The following is an 18,095-nucleotide window of genomic DNA, read 5'->3' on the forward strand; positions in this document are numbered from 1 at the left end:
ATTCAAGATTAAAGATCTGAAAGTCTCTAGAATTAAATTTTACATTGTTTTCTAGAGAAAATAAAATGAAATCTAACAATGTTTTGAGCAAGTTTAAACAAAGCACAAAGTCTCTAATAAAAGTAAGATGAATAATAATATTTTCTTAATTTCTGTAAATGCTAAACATTTTCCAAGTGATCTTCATATACACACACACACTTTTATCTCTAAATTGAAATGGATTTCAACATCTCTTGTTTGGTAATGTTTAATGAACTGTAATACAGTGAGATATTGTAGCAAATAGTATTAAAATGTTTTGGTACTTAATAGTTCAAAAATTATTTTATTTAATTGGGACCAACTGGGTTCATTGCGTCTTATAAACTTTGCAATATATTCAGAATAAAAGGAATAAAAATGAACAGATGTTTCTCTTTAAAGAAGGCAGACTTAAGAGTTTTCTAACACAATAAATCAGCTGCTGGTCCATTTCTAGGACATTGCTTGAGGCTGCTTTAGTATAATATTTTTTAGCATACCCTCAAACATTCACTCACCCTTACCTCTGTGTGGATCCAAAATTGGTACAGGAGATTGAATTGAATATGAACAGCAAACACTGAAGGTGGTATGAAGAGGGCCAACGGAGAGTAGAAAACCTTTTAGAGAAAAACAAAACAAAACAAACTCTACATCACTTTAAAATCATGAGTCCTCAACATAACTAACTAACATAAGGTTAGTTAACGGCCCTTCTTCAGCAAATGTAATTTTCCGTGTTTTACTTTGCAATATTAATTTTTTAACACAGTGATAGGGTTGCAAACACTAATCTTCTATTAGGACTTTAGTGTTTTGTAATTAAAATATCACATGCTGTGTCTTATTTCCTTAATATGTAAAGATTAAATGTGTTTTCTGAAAGTAAAATGGTGGCTTATAATGCACAAATACTTTATTGAAGCACAATTTTAATATACATGCCTTTGTACCTTGACAACTCCCAAATGCTCAATTATTGTCTGGCATTTTCAATAATAAAATGCAATCATAGTAAAGGAAAGTATGTGGCATAATGAAAGAGTAGAATGTGGTTTCCATTTTAACGTTTATATGATTGATTAAAGGTAAAATATCTCTTAAATATTTATCAAAGTTATTAAGGTAGGAAGTGTTATGTGAAGACAGTGGAAGCAAGTCTTAAGGATACAGATTTCCTAAGAGATGAAAATACCCATGCTGTAGAAAACCAACATTCTCTTAAGCCACAGAACTGCTTAGAATTGACGAGTAATTGTGATTTATCCCTGTGAGCAATTATATGTGGTCAGAATAGTTTCCTTGAAAGAAAACCAAAGAACTAAATAGGTATCAGAAGAATCTCACTTCTTCCTTGTATTTCTGATTTTTCTGCAATCCATGCTTATAAAATGCTGCATGGTTTCAAAATATGTCTTCTAAGTACCCAATTTAATTGCTGAATTATTAATGAAACTTTTGTTCTCAATCGGGCAATCTTATGAAAGATACTTCATAATGGGTTTGCATCAGAAATTTAGACATTTATATAAATTATTATTCATGTTTCTAAATTTAATTCACCTAGAATATAAGTTTTATCACTTGAAAGCAGGATTGGTTTTATTATTTTCAATAGGTAAAGAAACAATATGCCATATTAGTAAGCAGTAAAAGAATGCAGATTTCTTATTCCAGAGTTTATGGTCTCACCATAAACTTATTTGTGAAGGTTAAAAAAAATAATTTTAACCCTTTGGGTTCCTCAAAATGATAGTACAGAAAAAAAGTTAGAAATGCAGCCATCCAATTAGTCCCAAATATTCTACAGTAGCATATGATATGTATCATGTGTGATATAAATAAAGCATTACTAAAATGAATAGGAAATAAATATTCCAAATGTTCAATGAATAACATTTTGCAAAGACAGGATCTAACAGATTAGTGCATAAAATATGTTATATTTCACCAAAATTTAGAGAAACAAACTCTTATGATAGCAACAGTTGTTATATAAAAGGTGGTTTGATGGCCATACTAAACACATGATTTGGCTCATCTGAACCTAAACCAGTCAATCTGTAGAACAGTTTTCTTTTTCCTCCTTCTGTCCTCTTATTTTTACTTCACACAAGTAGATTGCCTTTAAAAAGTTCCAGGAATCTTGTATATCAATAAATACAGTGAAGGATTGAATAATACAAAGAATAGGACACCATGAATTTTAATTCGGTTTTTGTTTTGCTTTTCCCCTTGAGATTGATATGAGGGCCTGATACATGCTAAGCAAATACCATGTCCTGTACTAGATGTGGCAACCTTGCTATTCTCAGTTTTTCTTTACTATGTAGCTCAGGCTGGTCTAGAACTACAAATCTAACTACCTTTGCATCTAAGTGTTGAGATTTTAGCAGTTCATCATTTTGCTTAGCTAGAATTCATTTTTTCTAACAATTAAAGCAAAAGTTGTGGAATAATTTACATTAACAAACTGAATGATGAATTCTTGTGATTAATACATTGTTATAAAAGAAGGTAATCATACAAAAAAGGGTAAAGGTCCTAATCCGTGTGATTGACAACAAAGTAGTAAATGTGGTTTTACTATGATAATTCTTTACTTCATCTTCTTCCCATGCTATTCCTTCATCCTGCTTTTGGTTTTGTTGTTATTTTGCATTTTATTTCTCATGTCAGAGGAACAAATCATAGGCCTTAGTAATCTAAACCCAGTGTTCATTAATGGAGTTACAACTGCAGCTCATTGATCCTCCATCTCCAATCTTGGGATCCAGTTATCTACATCCTTTACAAATAACTCCTTCTTCTACTGTACATCCTTAAATGTACTTAATGACTTGACTGAAAACCAAATCTTCCTCATACTCAGTTAGTACCTTGGATGGTGGACATTGAACCTACTTACTAAACAGGTCAGTTTCTGCCTTGCTCTCACATCTTAGCTTTAAGTGACACTGTTTGCATTAAGTTGAATGTTCTATGAGTCAATTAATATACAATATGTATGAGGATACAAGGAGGATAAGGCAATGCATAGTCTCAGTCCAGCAGATATAAAATAAGGGTAATTTACCCTCCTGCAAACTAGTACTGGAACAGTGGATGGGAGTCGGCATCTTTAAGCAATAGACAAATGGCAAATGGGAGGCTTATAGGCATTGTGACAATGTTGCACTTTTTGGAAGTACTGTTCTAAGAAGCCTAGACTGTGGGAGGCTTGGACAGCTGGCAGGGTGACTAGGAAGTGAACTACAAATGTGACCAAGAATGATCTGGGACGAGCATGTATTTCCTAAAGATATATGGATCACTTCCATGTATCGGTCTGTAATGTGTCTTGATATAGAAAAGAAAAATAGAAAGTGTAGATAAATAAAACAAAAAGTTGAGTGGCTACAAGAGGGGTGAGGACATTTTTATATTATTCTAAGAAAACTGGACAGAAAGTAGCATGTAATATCCACTTTTAATTATGTCTAAGGCAGAAAGTGAGAGATTCACAGTGGTCACCATAAGGACTAAACTAAAGAGAGATGCATATTATCATTAAAGTAGTGTAAGAGAACATTTGATTATCAAAGCTGCTGAATTAATCCAACATATATTTTGAAAATCCTTGGACATCAAAATTTAAATCTAAGGATATGTTATTTGAAAAAGAAATTTTATTTGTGTTTCCACAGAAAAAGGAAAGCTGTGGATTCCTTCCAGATTAAAATGGTTTGATGAAACAAGACTGTTGAAGCAATGGCCAGGTGATCCAACATTGAAAACACCTGGGACAATGGAGCTTCAGATTACTAGAACCAAGATTTGGCCATGCTCTGTTTCCTCATGATTCACAGTGCTGCCAACAAGCAGGAAGCAGTTTGGAGAGAAAGACACCCAAATTCCCAAATATTGTTGATGCTTGTTTTCACTTAAATGGGTTTGGTTATAAAAAGTCAATGGTTACAATCAATCTCCTTCTAAAGAAAAAAGGGAGAGATGATATAGGAATGAATATTTTGCATTGGTATGGATTTCCCTTTATTGATACAAATTTAAGATCAATTTTGTGATATGAATATTTCTCCTCTTGTTTAGGTATTGTGTTTGTATAGCTCATTTAAAAATGTAATGTATAATTGGGTACAAATTACAGATAGTTATCTATAATAGTCAGAACTTATAGTTAGCTTTTCTAGATGAATAAAGATATATTTCAAATGGATAGGCATTCTTCAAACCTTACAAATATCTACAGAATATGGCATTTAAAATGTTTTAAGGGTTTTCTTGACAGTGAGACATAAATGCATAGTTATAATTTTTAGTTATGTTAAAGATAAGTTATATATAAAATTTTAGACTCACAAAAATAGGTAGATAAAATATTTTCTTTAAATCTTGTCAAATATAATTGGCCTAAATATTGTAATTATACTTCCTGATTAGCAACTGTTTTATTATATATAGTTGTACTATGTTAAAGTTAAAACTTTTTATTTAGACAGGAAAGAGGAGATGATGGGGGAAGTCTTCTGAACATATGTTTCTCTTATTGGTTGATAAATAAAACACTGTTGGCCAATAGGGAAGCAAGATAGGTGGGACTAGAAGACAAGGATGATTCTATAAGAGGTAAGAGAGAGGAGTCTTGATGTAATCTTAGGAGAAGATCCGTGACTCCCCAGTGGCTTGGCTGCTAACACTTCTCATCTTAAGCTCAAAACCCAGCATCTGTCGCTGGGTTTTAATATTAATATACAATTAAGTATTTTGTTTGTGTATGGCATGTGTTCTCAACTTGAGACATGAGTTATCTGAGAGGAAAGTTTCAATTGAGAAAATTCTTAGAACAGAATGCTCTGTGGGCATGTATATTGACTGCTAATTGATATAATAAGGCACATCCCACTGTGAGTGGTCTATCCCTAGGTAGGCAATGCTATGCTGCAGAGAAAACCAGCTGAGCATGACCTTGGGGATAATGAGTAGGGCCTCTGCTAAAGAAGCCTTAGCTGGAGAGTACCAGGCTCAGTCTAGATCTGCCTATAGGCACAAGGAATATCCAGAGTCCCTGCCTTCTGGATCTTTGACCCCCATCTCCAGTCTTCTACTGGAGCCTGAATGCTGAGGCCTATTGCCGGACCCCTGCTGTGGAAAGAACCCCTAGAGAGCTTGGACCACAAAGAGCTACAGATCAAAACTCTGACCCACATAAGCCCACTGAGGAAGTTAAATAGAGAGAGGGAGAGACCCCACCAACACCTACTGAAAGAAGCTACGGGAAGATGGCAATACAAGAAAACACCTAACAACAGAAAGACAACCATGACATCACCAAAATCTAGGGAATTGACACCAACTAGACCAGAACACAACAACAAAGCAGATGAAGCAGAAGGGAACGACTTAAAAATGATAGAGGCCCTCAAAGAAGATGTGAGAAAATCCCTTAAAGAAATGGAAGAAAAAAACAAAAAAGTGGAGGAAATGAACAAATTTCTTAAGGAAAGTAAAGAAAGTACAGAAAGCCAAGAAAAAAAAAAAACAGTTAAGCAGGTGAAGGAAATGGTTCAGGACTTGAAAATGGAACTAGAGAAAATAAAGGCAACACAAACCGAAGAAATGCTGGAAATAAAGAAACTGGGCAATAGATCGGGAACTACAGATGCAAGCATAACCAACAGAATTCAAGAGATGGAAGAGAGAATCTCAGGCGTAGAATATAAACTAGAGGAAATAGATTTATAGACCAGAGAAAATCATAAATCCAAAAAATCCTTAACACAAAACATCCAGGAAATGTGGGACACCATGAAAAGGCCAAAAGTAAGAATAATAGGCATAGAGGAAGGTGAGGAAGCACAGCTCAAAGGTGCTGAAAACATATTCAACAAAATCATCGAGGAAAACTTTCCCAATCTGAAGAAAGACATGCCCATGAAAGTACAAGAAGCATACCGAACACCAAATAGGCTGGACCAAAGAAAAAAGACCCCTCGACATATAATAATCAAAACACCCAGCATATAGAATAAAGAAAGAATATTAAGAGCAGTGAAGGAAAAAGGCCAGGTAACATATAAAGGCAGACCTGACTTCTCCTTGGAAACCCTCAAGGCCAGAAGGTCCTGGATAGATGTTCTACAAGTATTCAGAGACCATGGATGCCAGCCCAGGCTACTATACCCAGCAAAACTCTCAATAACTATAGATGTAGAAAACAAGATATTTAATGACAAAACCAGATTTTACCAATATGTATCTACAAATCCAACCCTACAGAAAGTATTGGAAGGAAAACTCCAACCCAAGGAAGTTAACTACGCCCACAAAGATGGAGGTAACAGATAATCTAACTACACCAGAAACCAAGGGTAAAATAGGACAAATATATTCACAATATCACTGCTAACAACAAATCTAAAATGAACAAGCATCAACAATCAATGATCCGTACTCACCCTCAACATTAATGGTCTTAACTCACCTATAAAAAGACACAGGCTAACAGTATGGATAAGGAGACAGAATCCATCCTTCTGCTGCATACAAGAAACACATCTAAGCTTCAAAGATAGACATTACCTCAGGGTAAAGGGTTGGGAAAAGATCTTCCAATCAAATGGAACCAAGAATCAAGCAGTTTTGGCTATCCTAATATCCAACAAGTTAGACTTCAAACCAAAATTAATCAAGAGATGAAGATGGTCATTTCATATTTATCACAGGAGAAATCCATCAACAAAAAGTCTCAATTCTGAACATCTATGCCCCAAATACAAAGGCACCCACATTCATAAAAGAAATGCTACTAAAAATCAAAGCTCACATAAAACCTCACACACTTATAGTGGGAGACTTCAACACACTACTCTCAGAAACTCAACAAAGAAACAAAAGAACTAACAGAAGTTATGTCTCAACTGGGTTTTACAGACATCTACAGAACATTCCATCCAAAGACGAAAGAATATACCTTCTTCACTGTTCCACATGGAACCTTCTCTAAAATCGACCACATACTAGGTGGCATAACAAATCTCAACAGATACAAGAGAATTGGAAAGTCCCCTATATCTTATCAGACCACCATGCTTTAAAATTGGAATTCAACAACAACACAAATAGCAGAAAACCTGCAAACTCATGGAAACTAAACAATGTGCAGTTGCACCACACCTGGGTCAAAGAAGAAATAAAGAAAAAAATTAAGGACTTTCTAATATTCAGTGAGAATGAGGACACAACATATCCAAATTTCTGGGACACCTTAAAAGAAGTGCTATGAGGGAAGTTCATTGCACTAAGTGTCCATATGAAGAAAACAGAGGATAGTCACATAAGAGAATTAACTGCACAACTGAAAGCCTTAGAACAGAGAGAAGCAAACTCACCACATAGGAGTGGACGCCAGGAAATACTCAACTTGAGGTCTGGAATCAACAAAACAGAAACCAGGAAAACAATACAAAAAATCAATGCAACAAAGAGTTGGTTTTTTGAGAAAATCTACAAGATAGAAAAACCTTTATCCAAAATAACGAAACAACAGAGAGAAAGATCAAACCAATTAACACAATCAGAAATGAAAAGGGGAACATAACAAGGGACACAGAGGAAATCCAGACAACTTTCAGGTCACACTTTGAAAACCTGTATTCCACAAAAATTGAAAATTCAAAGGAAATGAACAAATTTCTGGATAATAATCACTTACCAAAGTTAAATCAAGAACAGACAAACAACATAAATAGACCTATAACCGGCAATGAAATAGAAGCAGTCATCGAAAGTCTTCCAACCAAAAAAAGCTCAGGGAAAGATGGCTTCAGTGCAGAATTCTACCAGACATTCAAGGAAGAACTAATACCAATACTAATCAAATTGTTCCACAAAATAGAAACAGAAGATTCATTCCCAAACTCTTTGTAGGAGGCCACAATAACCTTGGTACCCAAGCCTCACAAAGACACAACTAAGCAAGAAAACTGCAGACCAATATCCCTGATGATCATCTATGAAAAACTACTTAATAAAGTACTGGCAAGCCAAAATCAAGAATACATCATAGAAATCATCCACCATGAACAAGAAGACTTCATCCCTGGATTGCAGGGATGGTTTAACATACGAGAATCTATCAACGTGAACCACCATATAAACAAACTGAAAAAGAAAAACCATATGATTATCTCCCTAGATGCTTGAAAAAGCCTTCGACAATATTCAACACCCTTTCATGATAAAGGTCTTGGAGAGATCAGGGATAACAGGAACGTACCTAAACATAATAAGAGAAATATACAGCAACCCAACTGCCAACATCAAACTGAATGGAGAGAAACTTAAGCTAATTCCTCTAAAATCAGGAACAAGACAAGGCTGCTCTCTCTCTCCTTATCTCTTCAATACTTACTTGAAGTTCTAGCTAAAGCTATAAGACAACACAAGGAGATCAAGGGGATCCAAATAGGAAAGGAAGAAGTCAAACTGTCTCTATTTGCCAGATGATATGATTATTTACATACGTGACCCAATAAACTCTACCAGGGAACTCATACAGCTGATAAACACCTTCATCAAACAAGCAGGATACAAGATAAACTCAAGAAAAAATCAGTAGCCCTACTTTATTCAGACAAAAAAGAGGCTGAGAAAGAAATCAGAGAAACATCACCATTTATAATAGCCACAAGCAACATAAAGTATCTTGGGGTAACGCTTACCAAACAAGTGAAAGAACTATATAATAATAACTTTGTGGCTCTAAAGAAAAAAATTAAATAAGATACCAGAATATGGAAAGATCTTCCATGCTCTTGGATAGGTAAGATAAACATAGTAAAAATGGCAATCTTGCCAAAAGCAATCTACAGATTCAATGCAATCCCCATTAAAACCACACCACAGTTATTCACTGACCTTGAAAGGATAATAATCAACTTTATATGGAAAAGCAAAAGACTCAGGATAGACAAAACTACCTTGTTCAATATAAGAACTTCAAGAGGCATCACCATCCCTGACTTTAAGATCTACTACAGAGCTATAGTTCTGAAAACAGCCTGGTATTGGCACAAAAATAGACAAGTAGACCAATAGAATCGAATAAAAAATCCTGATATTAACCCACACACCTATGAGCACCTGATTTTCGACAAAACAGCTAAAAGTATACAATGGGAAGAGGACAGCATCTTCAACAAATGGTGCTGGCACAATTGGATGAGGGTATGTAGAAGACTGCAGATAGACCCATATCTGTCGCCATGCACAAAACTCAAGACCAAATGGATCAAAGACCTCAACATCAATCAAGCCACACTGAACTCTTAGAAAAGAAAGTAGGAAGTACCCTTGAACAAATTGGTATAGGAGACTGTTTACTGAACTTAAATACAGGGGTACAGACACTGAGATCAAAAATTAATAAATGGGACCTCTTCAAACTTAGAAGCTTCTGTAAGGCAAAGGACATTGTGGACAAGACCAAATGGCAGCCCACAGACTGGGAAAAGGTCTTCACCAATCCTATATTTAACAAAGGGCTGATCTCCAAAATATACAAAGAACTCAAGAAACTAGTAAACAATACACTATTGCGGTAAATAAGGATCAGGATAAACAAATAGGCCGAATAGATGTTTATTCAGGGAGAAATAACTTACAACCTAGACAGATGAACACCAGGAAATTCAACCCGATCCTCTCCTGTCCGAGTCACGCCAGAAAGAGAGAGCGCCTTCCTGGCCCCCTCCGACCTCCTTCCTCAGGTCACCTCCGCCCATTGCTCCACCCCCAATGGGCGTGGTCAGTGCTACAGAAGGACTACCTCACTACAATACACCAAACAACCTATTAAAAAATGGGGTACAGAACTGAAGAAAGAATTCTCAATAGAGGAAATCAAAAAGGCTGAAAGAAACTTAAGATAGTGCTCAGCATCCTTAACTATCAGGGAAATGCAAATCAAAACAACTTTGTAATACCACCTTACTCCTGCCAGATTGGCTAAAATTAGAAAAACCAATGACAACTCATCCTGGAGAGGATGTGGATAAATGGGAACACTCCTCCACTGCTGGTGGGACTGCAAACTCGTACAGCCATTTTGGAGATCTGCATGGCAGTTCCTCAGAAAAAAATGCGAATTAGTTTACCACAGGACCTGGCAATCCCCCTCTTAGGCATATACCCAAATGATCCACATCCATGCAACAAAGACATGTGTTCAAATATGTTCATAGCAGCATTATTTGTAATAGCAAGAATCTGGAAGCAACCTAGATGCCCCTCAATTGAAGAAAGGATAAAGAAGATGTGGTACATTTACACAGTGGAATACTACTCTGCAGAAAAAATAATGGAATCTTGAAATTCACAGGCAAGTGGATGGCACTTGAAGAAACCATTCTGAATGAGGTAACCCAGTCACAAAGAGAGGAACATGGTATGTACTCATTCATATATGGATTTTAGACCTAGAGGAAAGGATCACCAGCCTATAATTCACATCACCAGAGGAACTAGGATACAAGGTGTATTCTAAGAGATTCATATAAAGTCCCTCAAGGAAGGGGGAAGGGACAAATCCCCCAGAGCACAGGGGAAATTGGGGGGGTGGAGTCAGTGAATGGAGAGGGAAGTAGGAGAAAGAGAGTGGGAGGAGACAAAAACACATGCAACTAGGAAGATTGAGTCAGGGTAAGAATAGAAGACAGAAGAGAAAGAGAGAGAGAGAGAGAGAGAGAGAGAGAGAGAGAGAGAGAGAGAACATAAAAGAGGGAGCCAATATTGGTTTGAAGAGAAAACTGAACCTAAAGAAAGGTGTAGAGACCTACAAGACGGCCACCAATTAACAATTTGAGCAACCTTGGAAAGGTTTCCATAACTGCCCTTCCAGGATAGTGAGATTAACAAATAATTATCCATGGAGCCCTCATCTAGTACCTGTTGGAAACAGAAGCAAACACTCATTTTTAAACACTGAGTCAAGCTAGAATCCAGATTCAGATGGAAAGGACAAGACCAGGTTACAGAAACACTTAGAGTCAGCTGTCCTGAACAAGGAGGAGCTAATGGGCTCCCAGACAGATAGCTGAGAATACAGCATGGGACTGACTCAGGCTTCCTTAAATATGGGCCTTAGCCAGAAGGACTGAACAGTCTAAGGGACCTCAGACAGTGGAACCAGGATGTATCCCTGGTGCACAAAAGGACCTTGCAAACACATCCCCCATGGAGGGATACTGCCTTAACCTAGAGGCAGGAGTGTAGTCCTAGTCTCTACTTCAAATGACCTGATAGGTCTACATGACCCCACCTGGATGGCAATGCCCTACATGTGGAATTGTGGTGCGGGGATGAGAGTGGAGGGTGGCTAGAGTGCATGTGAGCAGGCAGAGAGGGTAAAAGGGAGGGAGCGAGAGAGGGAGAGGGAAATGGAATCGACATGTAAAATAATAAATTAAAAAAAGAAAAAAAATGCAAATATCATGGTTACAAAGTCTAGAAAATTGAATTCTTATCTTTAATTGATTCACATGAAAGGTCTGTCACTCTAATTTTCATAATAATATGAAAGACTTATTCTCTGAGCTTAATTTACTCTTCATTTCACACACCAATTTTCCTTTCAAAGACATGACCCATTTATTATTTGTTCTAAAATGTAGCTTGCTTTGGTACCTGTTAAATTATAGGTCTTTATAACTGCTGATGAGGAATTTTATAGATAATATCAATGAAAAGGAAGAGATCTGAAATCTGCCATTGATTTCCATCGATAGAGGAAGGAACAAAGAAGTGGTGGGTAAGAATTCAGGCTGACTTAAGCCCTTTGCTGCTGTTGGCCAAGTCAAGAGTAGCAGCAGGTGGCACCTGAAGTTCAAAGTGTCAGCCCACCAGGAGGAAATACTCTAATGAGTGAATCTCATTTACTTAAGGCCACAGGATTATAGACCCCAGAATGTCTTTTGTGTCTGCTGGACCTTTTTATGCTTGTTACTGCTATATTCATTTGGAATCTGGCATGGGGTGAGTGGATGTGGGGAGATCTCCAATGCATATAGTATAGTGCATTATCTCTTAAATGCATCCCATTCATCTGGGCATTTTTATCTGTGGACTGTCAAGAAGATGACCCCTCCCTAAGCTGTACTGTTTGTTTTCCTGTTTGTTTTGTAATCACTCCCTTGAAAAAACAGAATGTAATCATATTGTAATTCCTGTATTGCCTGAAAAATTTTGTTGGATTCTATAAGCTTTAGAAAAATAGTATATAGTAGAAAGAACATGAGAAGACCAGAGAATAAAGAAGGAAGCAATCAAGAGAGGGTGTGTCTTTTCCATAAAATCCCTCAGATATAAAACTCTTAACTTATTCCGACTAGGTGGATCCTTTCAAAGCCCTGAGCTGCTGGAGGCTGTCCTCCCCACTCCCTAGACAGTAATATGTTACTTTTCTTTTCCCACTGTGTCCTCAATCATCTGTCTCCAAACAAAAAGGTAATTATACCCTAGTTTCTCTGGCGGTGTGAATTATATGCTGGTGATCTCTTGCTCTAGGTCTAAAATCCATATATGAGTGAGTACATAACATGTTCCTCTTTTTGTAATTGGGTTACCTCATTCAGGATGGTTTCTTCAAGTGCCATCCACTTGCCTGTGAATTTCAATTTCAAGATTCCATTTTATTTTTCCCCGCAGAGTAGTATTCCATTGTGTAAATGTGCCACATCTTCTTTATCCTTTCTTCAGTTGAGGGGCATCTAGGTTGCTTCCAGGTTCTTGCTATTTCAAATAATGCTTCTATGAACATATTTGAACACATGTCTTTGTTGCATGGATTTGGATCATTTGGGTATATGCCTAAGTGAGTATTGCTAGGTTCTATGGTAGACTGATTCCCATTTTCCTGAGGAACCGCCATACTGATCTCCAAAATGGCTGTACAAGTTTGCACTCCCACCAGCAATGGAGGAGTTCCCATTTATCCACATCCTCTCCAGGATGAGTAGTCATTGGTGTTTCTAATTTTAGCCATTCTGGCAGGTATCACAAAGTTGTTTTGATTTGCATTTCCCTGATAGCTGAGGATGTTGAGCACTATCTTAAGAGTCTTTCAGCCTATTTGATTTCCTCTAATGAAAGTCCTCTATTCAGTTCTGTATCCCATTTTTAAATAAGGTTATTTGGTATTTTGTTGACTAGTCTCTTGAGTTCTTTGTATATTTTGGAGATCAGCCCCCCTGTCAGATGTAGGATTGGTGAAGACCTTTTCCAAGTCTGTGGGCTGCCATTTGGTTTTGTTAACTGAGTCCTTGCCTTACAGAAGCTTCTCAGTTTGAGGATGTCCCATTTATTAATTGTCGATATTAGTGTCTGTGCGACAGGAGTTATGTTCAGGAAGTGGTCTCCTATACCAGTTTCTTCAAGGGTACCTCTCACTTTCTCTTCTAAAAGGTTCAGTGTGGCTAGATTTATGTTGAGGTCTTTGATCCATTTGGTCTTGAGTTTTGTGCATGGCCATAGATATGGGTATATCTGCGGTCTTCTACACACCATCATCCAGTTGTGCTGGCACCATTTGTTGAAGATGCTTTCCTCTTCCCATTGTATACTTTTAGCTGTTTTGTCAAAAATCAGGTGTTCATAGGTGTGTGGGTTAATATCAGGATTTTTGATTCGATTCTATTGGTCTACTTGTCTATTTTTGTGCCAATACCAGGCTGTTTTCAGAACTATAGCTCTGTAGTAGAGCTTAAAGTTGGGGATGGTGATGCCTCCAGAAGTTCTTTTATTTTACAGGGTTGGTTTGTCTAAAAGGAGGAATCTAAGAGATTCATATATGTTCCTTCACAAAAGGGGAAAGGGACAAGATCTCCCGAGCATATGGGAAGTGTGGAGGTAGTGAGTGGAGAGGGAACTAGTAGAAAGAGGAGGGGAAGAAGGAAAGCATGTCAGACTAAGAAGATTGAGTCCGGGGAGGAATAGACAAGAGAAGAGAGAGAGAGAGAGAGAGAGAGAGAGAGAGAGAGAGAGAGAGCACAAAATAAGGAGCCGTTATTGGTTTGTAAAGAGAACTGAACATAGAGAAATGTCCAGAGACCTACAAGACTGACTCCAGCTAAAATTTTGAGCAGCAGATGAAAGGTTACCGTAAATGCCCTTCTCTGATAATGAGATCAATGACTAACTTATCCACCATCGTGGAGCCCTCATATAGTAGCTGATGTAAAGAGAAGCAAACACCCACAACTAAACACTGAGCTGACCTTTAATCCAGATTCAGAGAGGGAGGACAAGACCAGGCTACAGAAACACATAGAGACTGCTGGTATGAACAAGGAGGAGCTAATGGGCCCCCAGACAGATAGCTGGGAATCCAGCATGGGACTGATTCATAACCCCTGAACATGGGTCTCAGTTAGAAGGCCTGAGTTGTCTAAGGAACCTCTGACACTGGAACCAGGATGTATCCCTGGTGCACCAAAGGACTTTGGGGGCACATTCCCCATAGAGGGATACTGCCTTAGCCTAGAGACAGGAGAGAAATCCTAGTTCCTACTCTAAATGACTTGACATATTTACAAGACCCTTCCTGGAAGGTATCATCCTACATGTGGAGTGGGGGTGGCTGGGAGGGGAAGGTGGTCTGGGGCATGAGAGGATGGTAGAGAGACAAAGATGGAGGAAGGGAGGGAGAGGGAACTCGGATTGATATGTAAAATAAAAATAAAAATAAATAAATAAAAATAAACTTGTAACATTCCTCATTCAACAGACTTTTTTTTCCTGTCTGTGGAAGAATAATATAAAAGTATTTTGCTTTGGGGGAATAAATTTGTGTGAAACTCGTTATGCTTGGATTTGTACTCATTTTTAAATTTGAACACATTATTTTTATTTACATTATTTTATTTGAAAATGTTTACAACAGTACAGTGGAATTAAACTTCAGAAATGATGGATGTCATCAGCTTATTATAAAAGGGAGGTGTGGAAATTATTTAGATGATGAAATAGTTCAGAATGTCAGTGGTATGGGCAGCTTTATGTGACACCATTTCAACAATGATTTTAGTTCATGTACTTTCCAAGAATGTAGCAGTCTCTAGAAGAGAGATACTATTCATCATCTGGGATGACTTTGGTTCTATCATATTCTAGGAGAAGAACTTTGTGTTTAATGTTCACACTAAATGGTTGTATCTCTCTAGCCTTTCCTTTTTTGTTCAACACCACAGCTACCACTGTTGCTTGTGGTGCTGCTACCTTTGGTGACAAGTTTGGCTTTACTTCTTTTGACCCATACTCTGTCAAAGAACATAAGAAATGTCCAAAGCTTGCTGTTCAGTGACTTCACCACTGCAGCTGGGACCATCCAGCCACCATTGTACACATTCATTTAATAGCAGGGATGGCTCATAGGGAGTCAAAATTGAGATTAGAGTCAACTGGGGTCAATTATCAGGATTGGCATTCCACTTTACAATTGACAAAGTGGAGCTTTTCTGAAAACCAAGTTTTATAATTTTTAAAAAGTAGATTTTATATATAAAATAGAAGATTTATTCAAATTCTGAGGTGGGTAATGTTGTGATGAATCTTTTCTTCTGATGATAAGCATCTAATTCATTAACTGCACTAATGTCCTTGATCAACTTCAGATACAGTTATATTCTTTCCAATTGTGTATACTTCAGAGAGCACCTCATGGGTCTCTCATCCAGGATAATCAGGCCCCTTAGTTAAAAAAGGTCAACTTGAACCAAGATGCAGGAATAATGGGATGGAAAAACTTGGACACTGGTTGTTTTCTTTATTAAACCTCCAAGCAAGAGCCTAGAACAGCATATAGTGCAGATATTCCCTGAGAACTCAGTGGTAACACCACTCTGGAAACCCTGAGACACGGCTATAGTTTTGCTGTTTTAAGCCTCTCAGTTCATAATATTCTTCTCTAGCAACCTGAAATTAAGCATATGTGAACATAGGGGTCCCTTATATGATATAGTTAAGGTAAGGTTCTTTTAAGATATACTCATTGACTGTTATCATTACAGGCTTACAAGTATTCTTTGTCTATTCTTCTATTTAGGTTAGTGCCCAAATTGCATATTTTCTTTCAGTTAAAAGTCATCTGATTAAGATTTGAATTCTCCACTTATCAGCTGTGTAATGAGCCTCATGAAACTTCAGTTTCTGGATAACATTCAACATAAAACTATGAACTTATTAACAAAGATCAAATGGTATAATAACTGAAGAATGATCATTAAAGATGATGAAGACTTACAATATAGATATAAAAATCAATTGTATAGGTGCCAGGTTGGATGAGTTCATCTAAACTCTCCTCTTCTACATACATAGATTTATAGATGGAGTTCATCTATATTCTCCTTTACAATCTCTGATATATAAGTGCAAATGTAATTCCAATATCTTAGAATTAGAATGACTACAGTTCCTGTATATTACAGTTTCTATTTATTTATCTCTTGCACACAGAGAGTATGTCAATGATAGGAAATCACTAAAGAGAAATACATGAGCTAAATTAATCTCTAAAAATAAGTTCAGATAGTCTACAGATTTAGATACTTCAAATGTAAAGTGCAGTACAGCAATGGAGAGGGCACCTCTTTGTCTAGGGCACCTCATGGTAGATTTCAAAAACATGCATGTCTGTGATACTTAGCAATCACTTTTTCAAGCAAAAAGCCAGAGGAAGAAACCCAGTAATCCCTCCACAGACATATCTCCAACTGACCTAAACAGTAAAGACTTTCATGTAGGCCAGATCTCAAAATGTGTCAGTTTTCTAAATACTATCACCTTAGAAGACAAAGTCTGCAATTTGTTAAGTTTCACGGTAGTTTTCCAAGAATTTTGAAAAATGGAAGATTTTAATTAAAAATAAAAGGTGTCTAAAATATTTCTGTATGAATATATTTGAACTAATCCCCATTTTATATATGTCTCCCTCCTGGTTGATATTATTTCTAAAAATTGATAATAATGGACAGGTGCTTTCATACATTGCTGCATGTCTTGAGTGTTTTTACACCAAACAAAGATTTACTTCTGGAAAGAATGCTTGTTTCTTACATGTCTGGCCTTCTGAAGATAAAAGAGCCATTTGGAGGATAAAGAAGCACCTAGAACATACCTTCTAATAGTTTAACAGCAGGAAGCAGATTGACTTGAGATTTCAAAAGCAAATATTTTCACATTTATTCAATGTCCCACAACTTACCCAGGAACTATATGGCTGCAAGACAGACTGTCTCAGTGCTGTGCTTAAGTTATAGTCTTCAGAACTGTGGTGAGCTTGGTGTGCAGCCCAAATAATATTAATCTCTGAAAAACACATGGTTTAAAACAAGGATGAGAATGAGAAGAGAGCAGCTTTGATTCAGTCATGAGCTTTGCTCTGCTAAGAGCAGATAAAAAGCCTGAAACATCTCAGAAAAGCCTGGCCAACAGAATAGATAATTAAAATGAGGTTACTTTAAGCATTTTTTGGAACCACACAAATACAAATAATAAATAAATATCAATTGAAGCATAACAACATACTACTAATGAAATGAAATGACATCCAAAATTTATGCTTTGCTAACATTTACAATATCACAGATCATAAAAAGCTAACGTGTGGTGTTATAACAAAATAGTAAATGGAAAGTGATGAGTTTTCAGTATGTAGTAACACATTTCTAATTAAAGAGGAATTCTCCAATGGGAGAAATTGGTTTATAATGAAATATTGTGGCCTATTATTTCCTGATGGCCTTTGAGATATCTTAAAAGCAGTCTGTTGGAATAAGAAAACCATATGATATTTGGTGCTGATCTTTAAGATTCCACTTTTATTCACACACACGTCATTGTACATGATTCTTCTCACAGCTTATCAAGAGGTCCACCACTTCACACTATGTTCTGATGGGGGATATCATTCTATATATATGTTTGTCTTATTGGTTGATTAATAAAACACTATTTGGCCAGTAGAGGGAGGAAGATTGGCGGGACAAGACAAGAATGCTGGGAAAAGGAAGGCAGAG

General features: G+C 36.9%; 1 protein-coding gene across 1 annotated transcript in view; it reads right to left on the minus strand.

Moving 5' to 3' along the window:
• Positions 1-18,095, minus strand: part of Agmo (alkylglycerol monooxygenase) — a 290,726-nt gene that overhangs the window by 172,247 nt on the left and 100,384 nt on the right. Inside the window, exons 4-5 of the mRNA XM_051175085.1 lie at positions 17,282-17,385; positions 549-644 (exon numbers count right to left, since the gene is read on the minus strand). Of these exons, the coding sequence (XP_051031042.1) occupies positions 549-644; positions 17,282-17,385 (200 nt within the window). The remainder of the gene's footprint in view (positions 1-548; positions 645-17,281; positions 17,386-18,095) is intronic.

This window comes from Phodopus roborovskii, unplaced genomic scaffold, assembly GCF_943737965.1.
Source record: "Phodopus roborovskii unplaced genomic scaffold, PHOROB, whole genome shotgun sequence".
Lineage (NCBI taxonomy): Eukaryota > Metazoa > Chordata > Mammalia > Rodentia > Cricetidae > Phodopus > Phodopus roborovskii.